This window comes from Salmo salar, chromosome 16 (assembly GCF_965601325.2).
Source record: "Salmo salar chromosome 16, fSalSal1, whole genome shotgun sequence".
NCBI classification, from domain to species: domain Eukaryota; kingdom Metazoa; phylum Chordata; class Actinopteri; order Salmoniformes; family Salmonidae; genus Salmo; species Salmo salar.
In genome coordinates this window covers 44,217,310-44,237,094 of record NC_138306.1, presented here as the reverse complement: position 1 = coordinate 44,237,094, position 19,785 = coordinate 44,217,310, and the positions used below count along the sequence as shown (strand labels likewise).

Sequence of the window (19,785 nt, the reverse complement as noted above, 5' to 3'; positions counted from 1 at the left end):
TGGTGTCCCCCAGGGCTCAGTTCTAGGCCCTCTCCTATTCTCGCTATACACCAAGTCACTTGGCTCTGTCATATCCTCACATGGTCTCTCCTATCATTGCTATGCAGACGACACACAATTAATCTTCTCCTTTCCCCCTTCTGATAACCAGGTGGCGAATCGCATTTCTGCATGTCTGGCAGACATATCAGTGTGGATGACGGATCATCACCTCAAGCTGAACCTCGGCAAGACGGAGCTGCTCTTCCTCCCGGGGAAGGACTGCCCTTTCCATGATCTCGCCATCACGGTTGACAACTCCATTGTGTCCTCCTCCCAGAGTGCTAAGAGCCTTGGCGTGACCCTGGACAACACCCTGTCGTTCTCCGCTAACATCAAGGCGGTGACCCGATCCTGTAGGTTCATGCTCTACAACATTCGCAGAGTACGACCCTGCCTCACACAGGAAGCGACGCAGGTCCTAATCCAGGCACTTGTCATCTCTCCCATCTGGATTACTGCAACTCGCTGTTGGCGGGGCTCCCTGCCTGTGCCATTAAACCCCTACAACGCATCCTGAACGCCGCAGCCCGTCTGGTGTTCAACCTTCCCAAGTTTTCTCACGTCACCCCGCTCCTCCGCACACTTCACTGGCTTCCAGTTGAAGCTCGTATCTGCTACAAGACCATGGTGCTTGCCTACGGAGCTGTGAGGGGAACGGCACCTCCGTACCTTCAGGCTCTGATCAGTCCCTACACCCAAAGAAGGGCACTGCGTTCATCCACCTCTGGCCTGCTCGCCTCCCTACCTCTGCGGAAGCACAGTTCCCGCTCAGCCCAGTCAAAACTGTTCGCTGCTCTGGCACCCCAATGGTGGAATAAGCTCCCTCACGACGCCAGGACAGAGGAGTCAATCACCACCTTCCGGAGACACCTGAAACCCCACCTCTTTAAGGAATACCTGGGATAGTATTAAGTAATCCTTCTAACCCCCCCCCCCCCCCCCCCCCCCAAAAAAAAAGATATAGATGTACTATTGTAAACTGGTTGTTCCACTGGATATCATAAGGTGAATGCACCAATTTGTAAGTCGCTCTTGATAAGAGCGTCTGCTAAATGACGTAAATGTAAATGTAGATAGAACTGACAGGCTCTGCAGATACAGTATTTGTGGTGCAATTGATAGTGTACCCATTGGCCGCTGAGCTGTCCCTAATGGCTGGTAGTAAAACATATGTTCAAAATCGATTCATTTAAGGTTTCTGAAATTTGACATGGGTTTTGAAAATGCTGTCAGGGTGGCGCTTGATTGTTTCCATTCATTACCCCCTAAGTCACGTGTCAAACTCATTGTTTGGAAGGGCCGGGTGTCTGCGGGTATTCGCTCCTCCCTTGTACTTGATTGATGAATTAAGGTATCTAATTAGTAAAGAACTCCCCTCACCTGGTCTAGGTCTTAAACGAAAGAAGAAGAAAAAACGCTAGGCCCTCAATGGAATGAGTTTGACACCCCTGCCCAACGTGATTAATCATATTTCTAATGTGGCTTTCTCTTCAAAACGTTTTCTCTACTGAACATAACCCAGGATTTCCCTTCAGCCATTTGACATTATTTTGATGACGTTTACGGAAGTTATAGCGCCTCTGATGTGGACAAAATGATCGGGGATCTCTTGATATTCGGGTAATGTTCTCCTTTTTAAAATTGTATTATTGAAACAAATCAACGACTTAATGAAAAGATTAATGCTATTTTAAAAAATAGGTAATGTGATATTAAGCAATAGTGGTATTTTGTTTCAACCAGCCAGTGTGTAGTTTGATTGTTGTTCTTAGCAAGCTACCGCGTAGCAGGCGTAAAAGAAAGCTAACTACTACCAGCTACGCCTGTGTGACTGTACTTTCTTTGCCAGCTCGCTAACGTTAGCTAGCTACAGTAGCCCAGTTTAGACTTGCTTAGTGACGAAGTTGGAGTTCTGTGCCATGGCATGTGCTTTATTAGAAGTGGTCATTTGTAATTTTCTGTGTCCTCCTTTTTAGGACCTTACTCATGAATGCTGGTGCTGTGTTAAACTTCAAACTGTGAGTATGATACAATTTGAGTCTTGCCCTGAAGAGGTTGTGCTAGTTGTGCATGTGTAACCGGTACTGTAGCTCTACGTTGTGTGTGATTGATTGAGACTATAGACGTTGACTTAAGAGATCAGTTTGTTTTATTGTATCAGAGTTCTCTCTCCTGCATCCAAAATAATATACAAAACATTTGATGCGCTCTCCTAGTGCATCAACATTATTTTAGAATAGAAAAGTGAGTACAGCCTCTCCTTGTAATGTATCAACACAATGTACATTTTACATAGATAAAATCACATATCTGCATCCAAAAGAAGACAAAACATTTGTAGAGCACAAATACGTTCTGCCAATCGCTGCCTCTCTGTACAACAGACGGACAATACAAAGGACTGGGATCAGTCGAGGGCTTGCCATCGTTCACACATACAATACCTTAGCTAGCTAGTAACCACATGTTGAATTCAGAATGTTAATATCCTAAAAAGTACAATTACATCTTGAAAATACCATCCACTTATGAGTAAACTATACATCATTATTCATGAACAAAACACTGACTTTGTGCTTAATCTAACTTTTTTCTGAAGATGACAGAAAAAGCGTACCTAACTCTCCTAGTGCATAAAGGTTATTTGAGCACACAGGGCAAAATATAAGTATGCGCTCCCCTAATTCCCCAGGGTGCAGGAATGCGTAATAACAAATCAACATGCTATATTAATATTTGAACCTGGTGAAATTCAAAGTATTATAACAACTGATACACCTGCTAACACTGGTAACAGCCAATATTGCTCAACCACATATTTTTACTAGCTCATCAATACAAGACAAACAACACTGTCCTCTTTTACAGAAAGAGAAAGGAGACGCATGGAGGATTTGGAGATGAATCCCGTGGACCAACTACAGGTGTGTAATACATGATGGTGTATTAAAAACCTCACCCGTGAGAACTTCACAGGGTAACTATCCATGTAAAACTAGGGACACTTGAGTGGTCTGCATTGAGATAATCTATTTTTCAAGAACATTAGGCTGCAGGCAGCTATGGCTGATGTTTCTGCATTGTTTGTATACCTTCCTCTGTGCCTTTGAGTCAGGCTGAAGCATGATTGGTACGCTGCATTGCATGATGGACAGTAGCCCAATATTGGACTGAAGGAGCCTAACCTTACTCCTTATAGTTCTAGGAGCTTAAATGTTCTCTTTGAGGCGAATTGTCTCTGGCAGCCAAAACATCCACATACTCCATCTAAATGTGAATTGATTCTCAATTGCTGTACGGTTCTAGAAACATAAACGCTCTACTTTCATATCACATCAAATTAATTTCACAAACGCAAAATACACTTACTGTACATCTGTTTTAACAGTTGCATCCAACAGTATTTTTCAGTGACATGTTTGTGGTGTCAGTCTTCCGTTTACACAGGTGTTCGGCGACGCAGATAGCTAATTAGCACAGGTAGTCGACTCTGTCTTCCGTCTGTTTTCCTTAAACAAGCGATGTAAAATGGAAATATGGCCATGTGGGAACTCTAACCCTTTTAAAGGTGTGTGGTAATTTACCTTTTTGGGGAAAATTATTTCTTGCTGATATGAAAGGTAAGTTCCTTTCCAAAACCGTACCGCAAGCGATGTGTGTTAACGTTTAGAGCAAGCGTCGGGACTCTTAACTCCCCCAGCCAGAATATACTAAGATACTAGCATCAATAGGTGCTAAAGGTAGTTAGCATCTATAAACGGGCTAGATGGACCAATAACACACAATGAAGGTCTGAAATTATGTCATGGCATATTTGTTTTAGGTGACAACATCAGGGAGTTCCTCCTGAGTCTACGTTACTTCAGGATCTTCATTGCCTTATGGAATATCTTCATGATGTTTTGCATGATTCTGTAAGTATCTGCCATCTTGTAGAGGCTAATCTACTTAAGCAATAAGACCCAAGGTGGTGTATATGGCCAATATACCACGGCTAAGTGCTGTTCTTATGCACGATTGGCCATATGCCACAAACCCCGGAGGTGCCTTATTTGTATTCTAAACTGGTTACCAACGTAATTACAAGAGTTAAAATAATTTTTTGTCATACCTGTGGTATATGGTCTGATAAACCACAGCTTTCAGCCAATCAGCATTCAGGGCTCGAACCACTGTTTATAATAGTAATGTTGACACTGAGGTGCTTCTGTGCCTCAGAAGGTATACTCCTTATTGACTATAATGTATTGTGTATTTATTGCCCATATCTATTACACTTACAGATTGTTTGGATCATGATCAACTTCGTTGTTGGATTGGGGACCCCTGCTAAAAAATGAGAAAAATATGATTTTTTGATTTGATCCTTTGATGGGTTGCTCGTGTCAGATCCTGTGACCATTCTGTGCTTTTACCTTGTATTTATATATCTCAATGTCTTGCCTGTAATTTTCAGTAAGCAGATTATTCTGCACAATAACACTTACAATACATGAATAAGTTAGTTAAAACACATTTGTACATGTTATATTTGGACCTCCATGTTTATTCAACTGTGAATATACGAAACAATGGAGTCTTGGCTGTTCTCTTCATAAGTTTCTGTTCCTTTCAGGCTTTTACTATCTTATTTTGGTTGCTGACCTGTTATTTATAGTCCTCATTTTCTTCTAAAACTTGTGAATACAATGAGAAAATATGTAAATCCCGAACCATTTTAGACATGTTTGATTTGTTTCTTACATAGGCCTTCTGACGTTACCAGCAGTCAGGCTTCAATTCATCGTTGTGAACTTATGTCACGTCTATAATCTAGTTCTGTATAATAAACCTTTACTCTGAAATGCACCTGGTGTTTTCAGCATACCTTTTTCCTTTTCTATTCCGGTATTTGAGTAGCGTGTCAGTGATTGTCGACCTTAGTTGGTTGCTGTACTTAATTGTGTATTTAACACACTCACTCACCTGTGTAAGCATGTAAAACATTTGTGTATGAAGTCTTCATTCAATTAAATGAATGAGCATAGGCCTATATAGGCTACAGTTTCGACATTTATCAGAATGTATTTGTTGGGCTCTACTGTTCATGCTAAAGGTATTAAATTGAGACTACATAATGTTTAGTTTAAGACTAGATGCCCTCCCATGGCTGCACCCCTGCCCAGTCATGTGAAATGCATAGATTGGGGCCTAATGCATTTATTTCAATTGACTGATTTCCTTATCTGTAACTCAGTAAAATCGCTAATTGTTGCGTTTACGTTACTGTTCAGTATACATACAGAATAATACGAACTGCTCTGAGACAACGTTGTCCAGGTAGTGTTTGGTTACACATCCATAATGCAATATGATAACCCAGTAATGAAAGTGAAGGTATACAACAAAAATACCTCCTTATGTTGATACATTTCCATTCACAGTCGATGGCAGTGTACGTGGTGACATCTGACGTTTCTGTGTTACAACATTTCCCACCATGCACCAGGAGAGCGTTTTTCAACAGCAGAGAAACCGATGTTGAAAGACCACTGCCACAGCGTTGGCTACTGCCGAAGAGGCAGCCGGACACATGAGTATTCGGAAGATCCTCACTCTGGAGACAGTTATTCATTGCAAAATACATGAATACAACTGGACAAACAATAAAGCCCCATAGAATATGGGGCTTTATTTACTAACACATCTCCCAAAAGGCCTGTGAGTGTCTAAGTCACCCACCCGTCTTTTCGGAGCATTCTTCGCCCTCGTCTACTGTACTGATCCGCACCACTGCCAGGCAATGACATCCGCTACGGCAACTCCGCAGGAGATGAGAGACCGGCTGATGCAGGCCATCGATGGCCAAAGCAATGTGAGTTAACCAGTTAACGTTTCCACAAATTTTGTGTCTGTGCCCACAATTGCAATGGTCCCCTATTGTGATTGTCTTATGACTAACGTCGACAGCGTACATTAGCTAACTACATTAACGTTAGCTGTAAACTTGGTAGCTAGGTAGATCTAAGAGTTTAAGTAAATACTAGATACTAAGCTAGTTAATTAACTGTGTAGTAACTAGCTAAACACACTGGACTCTGGACTGACCCCCAGCATGTTGATAGCTTCGTATAAACAATACCGCGGTGTTGCTGGTAATGAACCATTCATGTAAACTCGCGAGATCAGGCGGCTTGCGAGGCTAGCATGTTAACATATTCGGTTCTCAACCAATAGTATAAATCAATCATTATTCTCAACCGTTATTATACCTCAGTGTTTTCAACCTGTCTCAGTTATGCTAATAAGATAACTGTCTGCTTACCTGTCATTTAGCACAGCTAGCTAGTTAGTTTTGACTTCGAAGCTTAATGTTAGCTAACTAGCAAGCAAGCTAACTACACTGAACAAAAATATTAACGCAACATGTAAATTGTTGGTCCTATGTTTCATGAGCTGAAACAAAAGATCCCAGAAATGCTCTATACCCACAATACGCTTATTTTTCTCAAATTTGTTAGTGAACATTTCTCCTTTGCCAAGATAATCCATCCACCTGACAGGTGTGGCATAGGGTTTAATGAATTTATTTAAATGTACAGATTTCCTCATATGAACTGTAACTCAGTAAAATCAATGAAATTGTTGCGTTTTATTTTTGTTCAGTGTAGTTAAAGTTGCGAACAGTACTGTTGCCTAGGACTGTTGTAGCTAACCAGAGATAGTCGCTCTGGATAAGAGCGTCTGCTAAATGACGTAAATGTAAATAAAAACTGCGACTTTACTGGAGTTTAGTCCGCCACCCCTTTACTGATTTTTAAGTTAGGACCAAGTAGACTGGCGAGTGTGGACATTAAGCTCGTGCTGCTTACTAGGCACTGTTGCTAGCTAACCAGCTAACTAAATGGAAGAATGACTGACCACTCATAATTAACCTAGCACCAATATCAGCAATGTCTTTGGTAATTAGCTACCTGTTGCATTCACACATAAAGTCAGTGATTAGGCCTATTACCCAGTAAAGAGAATTTTTGACAGACAAGAATGTTTAAATTGAAAGCGCACTAAACATATTCAGCACAGCCAGACTTCGATCAGTTTGTAGTGTAGGCTTAGTATGGGTGCCATCAGTCAAAGGCCCAACTACTTATGCTATTTGATATTAAGAAAGTGTTCCCTTGAAAGAAATGGCTCAGGTAACCAAATGTGTTGTTGAAGTGACAACACATTGCAAGGATGGTTGCCAAATCTGTTGGTCAAGACTTGTGGGCCTACCTATCATAGGCATTAGTGCTGAGCAATTTAGTGCTTTTTGAAGTCGGTTTGATTATAATATATATATATATATATTTTTTTTAAGTCTTGTATTTCAGTTTAACTTTATTTTTTTTGACATGTATTATGAAATAATGACCGTAAAATGTTAAGAGCTTTTTAATGTAAATTCCAAAGCCAAAAATAGTTAACATTCAATTGCCAAAAAAATGAAAATATTCCATTGTCTCTCAGGTCCACATAGAAAAATAGGAAATTACTATGAAATATTTCAGTTGTGTATATTTCGTTTTATTTAATTTGATTATTTTTCATTCCTTAAAGTAATCTGATCTCGGCTTAGGCAGTAGCAGCCAGCCAGACAACCATCTAACATTACTCTGTTCTCCCCATACTGTACTGTCTTTAGTCATCCTATTTAGCTAGGCTAGCCTGCCTAAGTACTGTATGCTGCAGAGCTGTTAGATTATCATTTTACTAGTTTTTAAAAGTACATAAGGCATACTTTCAACAGTGGTGTAAATTAATACTTAAGTCGATTTTTGGGGTATCTGTACTTTAGTATTTTTATTTTTGACAACTTTTACTTCAGTACATTCCTAAAGAAAATTATGTGCTTTTTACTCCATACATTTTCCCAGACACCCAAAAATACTCGTAACATTTTGAATGCTTAGCAGGACAGTAAAATGGTCCAATTCACAAACTTATAAAGAAGACGTCTCTACTGGCTCTGGTCTGGTGGATTCACTAAACACATTCTTAATTTGTAAATGATGCTGGAGTGTGGCCCTGTCTATCCGTACATTTTTAAAACGCGTTGTGCTGTCTGGTTTGCTTAATATAAGGAATTTGAAATGATTTATACTTTTACTTTTGATGCTTAAGTATATTTCAAACCAAATACTTTTACTCAAGTAGTATTTTACTGGGCGACTCACTTTTACTTGTCATTTTCTATAAAAGGTACCTTTACTTTTACTCAAGTATGACAATTGGGTACTTTTTCCGACACTGACTTTCACAAACTGTCTCTATCCGTCTCTCTCTTCGTAGGGTTGTGTACATTCCGCTCTCATGCGGCGGTGAATGAGAATGGGGTCATGGCTAGAAGGGATCCAGCTTTAATCAAATTAACGTCAGATTTGACTTTTCGCAGCAGGTTAGGAAAATTAATGTTGCAGGTTAGGAGAATTAGGTTAAGGTTGGGAAAAGGTTTAGGGTTAGCTAAAATGTCTACTTTTGACATTACTTTGACCATTGGTGGAAAAAGTACCCACATTTTATTGGTCACATACACATGGTAAGCAGATGTTAATGCGAGTTTAGCGAAATGCTTGTACCAATTGTCATACTTGAGTAAAAGTAATGATACCTTAATAGAAAATGACTCAAGTGAAAGTGGGGGGGCAGCGTAGCCTAATGGTTAGAGCGTTGGACTAGTAACCGAAAGGTTGCAAGATTGAATCCCCGAGCTGACTAGGTACAACTCTGTCGTTCTGCCCCTGAACAAGGCAGTCAACCCACTGTTCCTAGGCCGTCATTGAAAATAAGAATTTGTTCTTAACTGACTTGCCTAGTAAAATAAAGGTAAAATTAAAAAGTCACCCCAAAAAATACTACTTGAGTAAAAGTCAGTGTTTGGTTTGAAATATACTTAAGTATCAAAAGTAAATGTAATTATTAAAATATACTTAAGTATGAAAAGTGAAGTAAGTGTAAATCATTTCAAATTCCTTATATTAAGCAAACCAGCGGGCACCATTTTCTTGTTTTTTAAATTTACAGATAGCCAGGGGTACACCAACACTCAGACATAATTTACAAACAAAGCATTTGTGTTTAGTGAGTCCGCAACATCAGAGGCAGTAGATGACCAAGGATGTTCTCTTGATAAGTGTGTGAATTGGACCATTTTCCTGTCCTGCTAAGCATTCAAAATGTAACGAGTACTTTCAGGTGTCAGGGAAAATGTATGGAGTAAAAAGTACATACTTTTGCTTCACTACATTCCTAAAGAAAATAAAGTTGTCAAAAATAAAATGGTAAAGTACAGATACCAAAACAAAATGACTTAAGTAGTACTTTAAAATATTTTTACTTAAGTACTTTACACCACTGACTTTCATAAAAGCTGGAATCTTTCTAGCCATGTCTGAGAAATGGTGTGATAGGCCCCTCCCAAAATGATTTGTTTAATAACTGAAACCCCCCCCTGAAATGTCATTTATTCACTCAGCACTAATAGGCATACACTGCTGAAAATAACCTTTCTCTGCCAAGGCTTACAGCATAATATTCATTGAGCCAATTCAGAGCACAGATTTGATTTGGGTTGTTTATATATATATATATAGTGTTTAAACAGTTTTAGTTGAACATATCTTGCACCTTATTGTTGAGGCAAGTTTTTTTTAATATGAATAAACCTAGCCAGTCACATTTAGTGGATTGGGTAGGTTTAGCCTAATGCTCCTTACTGGTATGACTAGAATGGGTAACATTTGCATGTGTTTTGTAATCTCTAACTTGAAACTGCTATCGGTTTACATCCCCGGTACAGGTGCACATCTGAAAGTCCATTCAAATTTAGCCATGCTTTTGTTCTCCACATTTTACAGGGGAAATCGCTGTGGGGTGCTAATCTGAATAACAGCCATTTGTATTTGATGATCAACAAAACTAAATTCATCATCAGTGAGGTTTCTGTTAAACAGAGATGGCTACACCATGGAAATCTTGATAGACTACTAGCTGCTGACAGACTACTATTTGCATTGTACAAGTGGTTTAAGCTGTGTAGGCTAATGTTTGGGGGGGTGAGATTTTATGCGAGGCTAGTAGGCCTTAACATCAGTATCTAACTACTCCCGTATATTGTTTTTTGAGATGAGGGCCTGTCATTAAAACTAAACAAAATGTCAGACGGAGGGGAACTACTAAGAAGCTAGCCAGAAAGAGGCTCATTATATGAATAACTTAGTTAAAGATATTTGACTCCTGCTGCTGCCTGCAGACATGACTTGTTGGCGAACATGTTATTTGTTTTGATATGGTCTCTACCCACAGGTCAGTAGCTGACTGTCAACCTCTATACATCCATTGATCTGGGGAACGATCTGTTAGGCCTCATCTATTTTTTTATTACAAAAAATAAATAAAAATATGTGAGGAACTCCGTCTGGCTTGCAACTTACTCTAGAAAGTTGTAATAGTAGAATGCACACGCCATTTCGAAATGAGGTAGTGCATCATCACTTTTCCTCTTGTCATGTCAGTCGAGTACCCCGAACAGTACACGTTTTTATTGTAAGCCTGGACAAGCACACCTGATTTAACTTGACAACTAATCGTCAAGCCCTTAATGAGTTGAATGAGGTGTTTCTCAAGGGCGACAATTAAACTGTACTTTTGTGGGTACTCGTGTACCAGGGTTGGGAAACACTGCCTTAGATGGCTATTTATAACTTATCAGAAATATCCAGATCAACTAGCCCATGTCAGGTAACCTTTTTTAGCTAGGTGTTTTATCCCAAAGATTTTGTAGTAATGTTCAAGTCACTCAAATATCACATGAATACACATTAGACTTTGCAATATGTATGGAATTGCTAGAACATGAGCTTTAAAACTGCAAAATGTTCTCTGCACCCTATGACAAAATGTGTAGAATTGCAGGAAATAAGCTTTAAACCTGCAACATTTTCTCTCCGCCAACAAGAAGGGTGTGAACAGTTCTTGTGCCCATAGAAATAGAAGTGGTGTGCAGGGGGGATGCGGGATGTTGCCCAATGGTGGAAGGGGGGACTTGAGTGGAAAAGTTTGTAAACACCTGATCTAAGCCACTGACTCTATGGATGTCAGTGTGTGGGTTTGAATCCTACACTTTTTTTATTTACAAATATCCAAATGCCTCATCTGTCTTTGTAAATAGTAATTGAGGGTTTCCCTATGGACATTTTGTCTTTCTTTATTATGAATAGTTTTAACATGATTTGATGCTTACTTTCCAGCAGATCTGCAACATGGTGGCTGTAATGGAAGTAATTTCCTATTTGGAGAAATATCCCATCACCAAGGAAGCACTTGAGGTAGGTAACACTAGGGGTAAATATGCATAATAATATTATGTCAGCTCTTGGAAATAGATGTTGTGAAGATGGGGTTTGTACTAAAGAAAACTTCCTGTTCTTCCTCAAGGAAACCCGCCTTGGCAAGCTGATCAACGATGTAAGGAAAAAGACGAAGGATGAGGATCTCGCCAAGCGTGCAAAGAAGCTCCTGCGCACCTGGCAGAAGCTAATTGAGCCTGGGCAGAGTGAGGCACTATCCAAGGGGCATATGGGTCCGCCAGGCACTGCCAACGGTGGTATGCATCCCTGCCGGATGGACGTCTCCCCTCCAGCTGCTATCCCGCCTTCAGGTAAAATGGTTCCAGAGCTCAAGAGTAGAAATGACTTCAACAACCGTTACTCCCCCAAAGCGGAAAAGTCAGGCAACCGAAAACGGAAGGGGGAACAGAGGGACAGACGACACATACCAGTGAAAATCTCCAAAATAACCGCCTATGAAAGAACACACAACTCACGACTGCCAACAAATGGAATTGGAGCCAGTCCTGAGGCTTTTACGGACACATGCGACCCTCATCCACATCTGAAATCAGACAAGGATAGTGCTGAGCTTCTTGACATCGACAGGCTCAACAAAATCCCTGTCAACGCTGTCAAACCTCACCCTAGCTCACCGGGAGTAGCCAAACCTCCGAGCACTTCCACATTGCTCAAAACAGCTGTTTTGCAACAGCATGGCAAAATGGACCTGGCTGTCTCAGGAGGGGGGCCGCATCAGCCCAAACACCCCCGTAGCAACTCACATAGTCCCAGAAGTACAAAACAGGATGCGGTAGTTAAACTGTCTACGACCAAATCAACGACTCTACTGAGCCCTGCTCGGAGCCCCAGGGTTATGGACAGCTCTGGACTGGGGCCCTCTCCTTTGCATTCTCCACAGCTTTTAACTCCATGTATGCAGGGTTCCCTCACTATTGGGCCTCTGCCTGCAGAGTCTGCCCTTCATTGGGACGGACCGGCAGACGTGGACCAACGCCTTCAACAAAGCACCAGGAGACCTGACTTTCTGCACTCCAAAGCCTCGTCCCAGAGCGAGGTGAAGGCAGAGGGCGATGGTTCTGTCACTAGCACAGAGAGAAAGAGGAGAAAGAAATACAGGTCTAGAGACTATACAGTGAACTTGGGTGGGCAGCCCACGGAAGAGACCACAATGCCATGTAGGTTAAAAGACCGTAGACTTACGTTTGACCCTGTAACAGGGCAGATCAAACCCTCAACCCTCAAAGAGTCTTACCCGGAACGGGCGGATACAGTGGCTCCGGTCACACCAGAACTTCCTCGGACAGAACTGCTCAAACAGAACCATTGTGCACAGAATAGCCCTGTTACTCCCAGTCCGTTTCAACAGACCAACTGGGAAGAGCTGTCAAGGAACGAAATCATCCAGTCCTACCTTAACCGTCAAAGCAATGTGCTCACATCGTCTGGGGCTCAAACCTCGGGGGCACACTTTTTCATGTCTGAGTACTTGAAACATGAGGAACATCATATCAAAGAGGGCAGAAGAAAACACATGCTGGTACCAAATATCCCTGATACGGACTTACCAGGGGTGAGCCGAGAGGTCACAAACGAGGATCTCAACAGAATACACAAGGAACACTGGCCTGGGGTGAATGGTTGCTATGACACCAAGGACAACTGGTATGAATGGACAGAGTGCATTTCCTTAGACTCACATGGGGATGAGGGCAAGCTGAATATCCTGCCATATGTCTGCCTAGACTGAGTTTAATGAGCTGTGGCTTCAAGAGGGGAAAATGGCACCTTCCTTGGCTGAGTGCAAAAAGGCAATTATAAATAGAAGAACCTGCTCACCCCTTTGCAGAGGTGGTGTAAGAGAGGCCTTGCTAATTGTGCTGCTCCCATAAAAAGCAAACGTTGATCAGTGTTCGATGGGAGAGAGCTCAGCTGTAGCATCACTGAAGTTCTTTGAGTGGAATGGGTCCATACATAGTCTGCCAAATGCTGAGAGTTTAAGGTGCCCAGTAACTTCAAGTATGGAACCTGTTTGGCAGGTACATGCTGGCAAAGAGAATGAAACGTGTGGTTATGTCATGTATGCATTTATTTATCTCTTATTTTCTTTAATTTTGTTAGTTACAAAAAATAAAATTATACACTTCACTTATTCAATCAGTTCTGCTTGTCAGATAAGGTAAAACTGTGTTTTGCATATTTTCTCACAAAAATTGTTTGCAGTAGCAACATTCCATACCACCATACAACTAGAACGATTCTTGCACCAACACTAACATCTTAATATACAGGGAAACTATCTGCAAAATGACACATTATGGAAATGTGTGAGTTAATAGCAATTTCTTTAGCTTTTCCTTTTTTCCTGTTTCTAGGAAGTAAAATGTGAATTCTAATGGCAAAGCAGATGATGCTACAACATTGCAACTATGAGGAAAAACAGAAAAATAAAATGTTTATGCTGGAAATATACTTGTTCCCATTCCTTTATATTGTTTGCCTTATGGAAAACAATGTGTTTCCTCAAACGGAGCCTTAGTGAATGTACAGAAATTTGCCTTTTTGTGTTCAGGAATGCAGAAGAGAACATATTTGCTACTTAGTCCTTTTGAAATGGACACGTTGATACAGTATGTGTTAATAAAAATAAAAAAGCATCGTGAGTGTCTTTCTCCCTTTCATGTGGAAAGACGTTTGGGTCTTTGCGTGTCAAAAAAGATACACGTCAAATAAGCTTGTTGACCAATCAGGACCTGAATATGACTGCACGTCATATACTTTAACGCCTTCATAATTTTTTACGTAGTGATTACACTCTCACTCGTATTTCATATGTCACAACGATTTATAGATACGCATCCTATGATGCCGGTAAAGTTGTCTCGCGCACCTACAGTGCTGGTCATAAAAAAAAAGCTAGCTAGCTCATAGATGCAAACAATGTTCATCCCCAAAAACGTTGCAAAATAACATCTGTTTCAGTAACAATAGCGAGGTGTCATCTAAAATAACCCTAATTTATAAGAACGTTCTTTTTTGATTAATGGTGGTCGGACACATCTATGTGAAGCTAGCCACAATAGTGGACTTTACGATTTGCCTTCAAAATAAAAGTATATCATTGACTGATGCAAATTTAATAAAAATAGTATAATTATGCCATAATTGAATAGATCATGCTAAACGAGGTTGGTATGTTATATAAAATCAACAAAAGACTATTTGTTAATCTGACAAAAATATGTTGAAATCACACTGGATGTATTACACTTTAGAATTGCATTGGGTGCATACTTACTTCACTGTACAGCCTTACCTATGGATTGTGGATCAATGACATGGGAATCAGTCTACTCAGTGACACCCAGAGAACTCTCATTGCGGGACTCTGAAACAACTGTGAATTGAGCCACATTTATTGTTAACCTATGTGTATTGAACACTATTTCAGAGGAAAAACAATACTGCGTTTTGGAGTCTGATAACTCTGAGGAGGACGTTGGGGAAAAGATATCTTCGGTATTGAGTAGACTGATCCCCAATCTGTAGGTAAAGCTGTACAGTGCAATATGAATGTCAATACACACAATAGGCTGACTGGGGAGGTGATTTCACAGTCACAGTCCTGCGGTAAGCGCTACAATGCTATTATTTGCATAAACTCTTCACAGTTGTGTTGTGTGGGTGTCACCGAGTAGACTGATGCCCCATTTCATTGCATTATTCCACCAATTGTAACCTTCTGCATCACTTTCAAATAGGTACTTTTATTTTGAAGGCAAACTGCACGGTCCACTATTGTGCCTAATCCTTATTGTGGCTAGCTTCACAACACAACCCTTACTTCACTGTACAGCCTTACCTATGGATTGTGGATCAATGACATGGGTATCAGTCTACTCCGTGACACCCAGAGAACATTAGCGTCGTAGCTCTCATTGCGGGACTCTGAAACAACTGTGAATTGAGCCACATTTATTGTCAACCTATGTGTATTGAACACTATTTCAGAGGAAAAACAATACTGCGTTTTGGAGATTGATAACTCTGAGGAGGACGTTGGGGAAAAGATATATTTGGTATTGAGTAGACTGATCCCCAATCTGTAGGTAAAGCTGTACAGTGCAATATGAATGTCAATACACACAATAGGCTGACTGGGGAGGTGATTTCACAGTCACAGTCCTGCGACAAGCGCTACAATGCTATTATTTGCATAAACCCTTCACAGTTGTGTTGTGTGGGTGTAACCGAGTAGACTGATAGCCCATATCATTGCATTATTCCACCAATTGTAACCTTCTGCATCACTTTCAAATAGGTACTTTTATTTTGAAGGCAAACTGCACGGTCCACTATTGTGCCTAATCCTTATTGTGGCTAGCTTCACAACACAACCCTGTCCGGTCGAGCCCCCCGAGCCAGATGAAGATAGCAGGCTGCTTATATCGTTAGCTTTGGGCAAAAGGGTTAAGGAGCTGGATAGCTATTTATTTTCATGAACCTAAGTTCAGTTCCAATTGGCGAACAACAAGTGGCTACCTAGCTAATACTTACAAGGATTCCTAAATCATTGCTAAGAATAATGAAAATTACTGCAGTTTCTACTGGTTATTGTTTTCTGTCTGGTTGTATTGGTGCTAGTTATCCCAAACACCGCTTCCCATTCATTTCAATGGAAGGAAAGCGGAGAGGGCGGGGGACCTTTGGGCTGTGCGTGGGATGCGGTGAAAAAGTTAATCTTTTCCCAACTTTATGCAAATCACCAGAGGCGACCACTGGGTGATGACCAATCACATCGAGTGGTTCGTCCCATGACGAATTTGACGCTATGCGACCCAAGACTTTCTTCAGCAAAGATGGCTGACAAAAATACTAGGACGGAAGCAAATGTAAGCGATTGAAACGTTAACAAATAATCAAAAAAATGTACAGTTGACAGGAATATGTTAGTTAATGTAGAGAAACGATTATGCATATATTTTTTTATCATAATGTTAATTTACGAAAATCGCGATTTAGCAAGCTAGCTGACTAGCTAACATTAGCCAGCTAGCTTTATATTGTGACATGAGTATGAAATTGTAATTATGGTTGTTTGTGTTAGGGACTCCTGAAACAACCAGCAAACCAGGCTGTCGTCTTGTGAAACAGTGGATGTAAAGAATCTAGTAGCTAGCTAAAGTATTTATTGCAAATTGAATGTAAAATTTGTTCAGCTTGCCTTGCTGATATTTGCCATGCAATGGAGATAACTAGCTACGTTCTTGCTTATTGTGCAGTGGAGGATAAAAATACCTGTATATGCCTATGGATATGTAGCTAGCTATCTAGCTGATCTGTGTATGGACCCAAACGTTTGGTATACATATTTGTTCAGAACCAAGCTATGAACCTCAGCTATCATAGCCAGTTGTATTAACTTCAAAACAGTCTGAATGACATTAATGAAGCCTATGGATTGAGTAGAATATATTATAACTTTGTGCCAAGGATGCAAGTCGTATATACATGTAGTTATTACTATGCATGAGATCCCCACATTGTAGCCTGAATATTTAATATATTCAATGATCATGTACTCTACCTTGGCAAATAAAGGTGCAGTTCAGGTATGAATGTCTAAGATAATTTTTCAGTCATATCCAATACCAGGAGTATCAAATTCCAGTCTTTGAATGATACGTGTCTGCATGTATGTATTACAATTATACACTTCAACAGTGTTTACCAATCTTGGTTCTGGGACATCAATGATTACACATTGTAACTAAGACTAGAAACAGGATTTAACTAGTTAAAGGCTGATTTGTAATGTATAAAACAGTACACTTCCGATGAATCAGGTAAATATTCTAAAACCCATTAATCTCAATATCTAATGCCCTTTATCTGCATTGATTTGATAAACACAGGATAGGTATAGTATTTCATCAAATGAGACTTAATTTCAACCAGTAGAGAATAGAGGTCGACCGATTCATCGGAATGGCCGATTAATTAGGGCCGATTTCAAGTTTTCATAACAATCGGTAATCTGTATTTTTGGACACAGATTTTTTTTTTTACACCTTTATTTAACTAGGCAAGTCAGTTAAGAACACATTCTTATTTTCAATGACGGCCTAGGAACGGTGGGTTAACTGCCTTGTTCAGGGGCGGAATGACAGATTTTTACCTTGTCAGCTCGGGGATTCGTTTTTGCAACCTTCCGGTTACTAGTCCAACGCTCTAACCACCTGCCTTACATTGCACTCCACGAGGAGCCTGCGTGGCAGGCTGACTACCTGTTATGCGAGGGCAGCAATAATCCAAGGTAAGTTGCTAGTTAGCATTATACTTATCTTATAAACTATCAATCTTAACATAATCACGAGTTAACTACACATGGTTGATGATATTACTAGTTTATCTAACGTGTCCTGCGTTGCATATAATTGAAGTCCATTTATTCCTAACAAAGGCCGTAATTAATTATGACATAACGTTGAAGGTTGTACAATGTAACAGCAATATTTAGACTTAGGGATGCCGTCCGTTAGATAAAATACGAAACGGTTCCGTATTTCACTGAAAGAATAAACGTTTTGTTTTCGAAATGATAGTTTCCAGATTCTACCATTTTAATGACCAAAGGCTCGTATTTCTGTGTGTTATGTTATAATTAAGTCTATGATTTGATAGAGCAGTCTGACTGAGCGATGGTAGGCACCAGCACGCTCGTAAGCATTCATTCAAACAGCACTTTCGTGCATTTTGCCAGCAGCTCTTTGTAATGCTTCAAGTATTGAGCTGTTTATGACTTCAAGCCTATCAACTCCCGAGATTAGGCTGGTGTAACCGATGTGAAATGGCAAGGTAGTTAGCGGGGTGCGCGCTAATAGCGTTTCAAACGTCACTTGCTCTGAGACTTGGAGTAGTTGTTCCCCTTGCTCTGCATAGGTAACGCTGCTTCGAGGGTGGCTGTTGTCGATGTGTTCCTGGTTCGAGCGAGGAGAGGGACGGAAGCTATACTGTTACACTGGCAATACTAAATTGCCTATAAGAACATCCAATAGTTAAAAGTATATGAAATACAAATTGTATAGAGAGAAATAGTCCTATAATAACTACAACCTAAAACTTCTTACCTGGGAATATTGAAGACTCATATTAAAAGGAACCACCAGCTTTCATATGTTCTCATGTTCTGAGCAAGGAACTTAAATGTTAGCTTTTTTACATGGCACATATTGCACTTTTACTTTCTTCACTAACACTTTGTTTTTGCATTATTTAAACCAAATTGAACATGTTTCATTATTTTATTCGAGGCTAAATTGATTTTATTGATGTATTATATTAAGTTAAAATAAGTGTTCATTCAGTAATGTTGTAATTGTCAATATTACAAATAAATTAAAAATCGGCATCGGCTTTTTTTGGTCCTCCAATCGATATCGGCGTTGAAAAATCATAATCGGTCAACCTCTAGTAGAGAACGTGAAATGCTTTATTGAAAGAAGTTCATTATCCAAGTGTTATAAATACATGCATTAAATATTATAATATAAATACAAGTTCAATCTGTACTTCAATGCACATCTGTTGTGCATTATAAAAACAGAGGAAGAGGTGTAAAAGGGAAAGAGGTAAGAGCAGGGAAGGCAGCATATGATTAATGAATCAGTGCTACCCAAATGTTCTCTCAGTTCATCAAAATTACGTAGTGTTTGTAGTTGGCTAGAAGGTTATCTTAAGAGCGGGTAAGGTGGCGATGATGGAACTGGGGGTCTGCATCCTCTCATGTCAAAATATATCTGCAGACGAGAGACAGCGATAGCATGTTTAAACCTTGTTTTAATTTTTTTATTCAAACATTGTTAGTCATCAATCATCAGGAAGTGAAATGCAAAACTGATCTTGGATAATTAACTCTGGGACTACTGCATCTCTATCTGTATTTCAATGTAAAGCATCTCTTTAATAATACTTCCTGTTGACCTGACCAAGTGACCTCTCACCATGCTGTGCCCTCTATGTAGCCAGGTCTGATGCGGGAGGGGTTCACCTACACAGCTGATATAACCTAGAGGATTTAGGAAGAAGAGGGATGAAGTGAAGAAGAAAGACTTATTGAGAAAATAAGATAGTTAAAGAGACAAGTGTTCAACAGGAATTTGTGCGTGTGGCCTCACCTGGTGTTCATACTAAGTGGCTACAGAGTATTTTATGCTGAAAAACATGAACGGACACACGAGGACAAACAATATAGCGTAGTTATAGAAATAATGAAGTGTCTTACTGTTCTCCATTGTTGGCCTTGCCTATTTTTTGAAGGTGGAAGGAGCCAGTTATACACCTGAGCCTGCTTACTGCACAACACAATTCATCAATC

The 19,785-nt window shown here is 40.1% G+C and overlaps 2 protein-coding genes and 1 long non-coding RNA gene across 3 annotated transcripts; all 3 read left to right on the top strand.

Moving 5' to 3' along the window:
• Positions 1 to 1,601: 1,601 nt before the first annotated feature.
• On the top strand, positions 1,602 to 4,890 carry LOC106573893 (small integral membrane protein 7). Its single transcript, XM_014149325.3, has 5 exons — positions 1,602 to 1,662; positions 2,019 to 2,060; positions 2,911 to 2,966; positions 3,866 to 3,956; positions 4,326 to 4,890. The coding sequence occupies exons 1-5, from the start codon at positions 1,637 to 1,639 to the stop codon at positions 4,339 to 4,341; spliced, it is 231 nt and encodes a 76-aa protein (XP_014004800.1). The 5' UTR covers positions 1,602 to 1,636; the 3' UTR covers positions 4,342 to 4,890.
• A 141-nt stretch (positions 4,891 to 5,031) lies between these two features.
• LOC123723711 (mediator of RNA polymerase II transcription subunit 26) lies at positions 5,032 to 14,065 on the top strand. Its single transcript, XM_045697288.2, has 3 exons — positions 5,032 to 5,896; positions 11,313 to 11,387; positions 11,497 to 14,065. Exons 1-3 carry the CDS (start codon positions 5,825 to 5,827, stop codon positions 13,156 to 13,158), a joined length of 1,809 nt encoding a protein of 602 aa, XP_045553244.1. The 5' UTR covers positions 5,032 to 5,824; the 3' UTR covers positions 13,159 to 14,065.
• A 2,147-nt stretch (positions 14,066 to 16,212) lies between these two features.
• LOC106573892 (uncharacterized) lies at positions 16,213 to 17,023 on the top strand. The gene is made up of 2 exons (XR_001321445.3): positions 16,213 to 16,300; positions 16,516 to 17,023. It is a non-coding gene; the product is annotated as an uncharacterized LOC106573892 (long non-coding RNA).
• The last annotated feature ends 2,762 nt before the right edge of the window (positions 17,024 to 19,785 follow it).

Excerpts from the sequence above, each read along its gene's own strand:
- LOC106573893 (XM_014149325.3), top strand. The coding sequence starts at position 1,637 with ATGATCGGGGATCTCTTGATATTCGG. Across the intron at positions 2,061-2,910 it reads GCTGTGTTAAACTTCAAACT|AAAGAGAAAGGAGACGCATG; the intron begins GTGAGTATGATA and ends CCTCTTTTACAG. Across the intron at positions 2,967-3,865 it reads ATCCCGTGGACCAACTACAG|GTGACAACATCAGGGAGTTC; the intron begins GTGTGTAATACA and ends TATTTGTTTTAG.
- LOC123723711 (XM_045697288.2), top strand. The coding sequence starts at position 5,825 with ATGACATCCGCTACGGCAACTCCGCAGGAGATGAGAGACCGGCTGATG. Across the intron at positions 5,897-11,312 it reads CCATCGATGGCCAAAGCAAT|ATCTGCAACATGGTGGCTGT; the intron begins GTGAGTTAACCA and ends ACTTTCCAGCAG. Across the intron at positions 11,388-11,496 it reads TCACCAAGGAAGCACTTGAG|GAAACCCGCCTTGGCAAGCT; the intron begins GTAGGTAACACT and ends TTCTTCCTCAAG.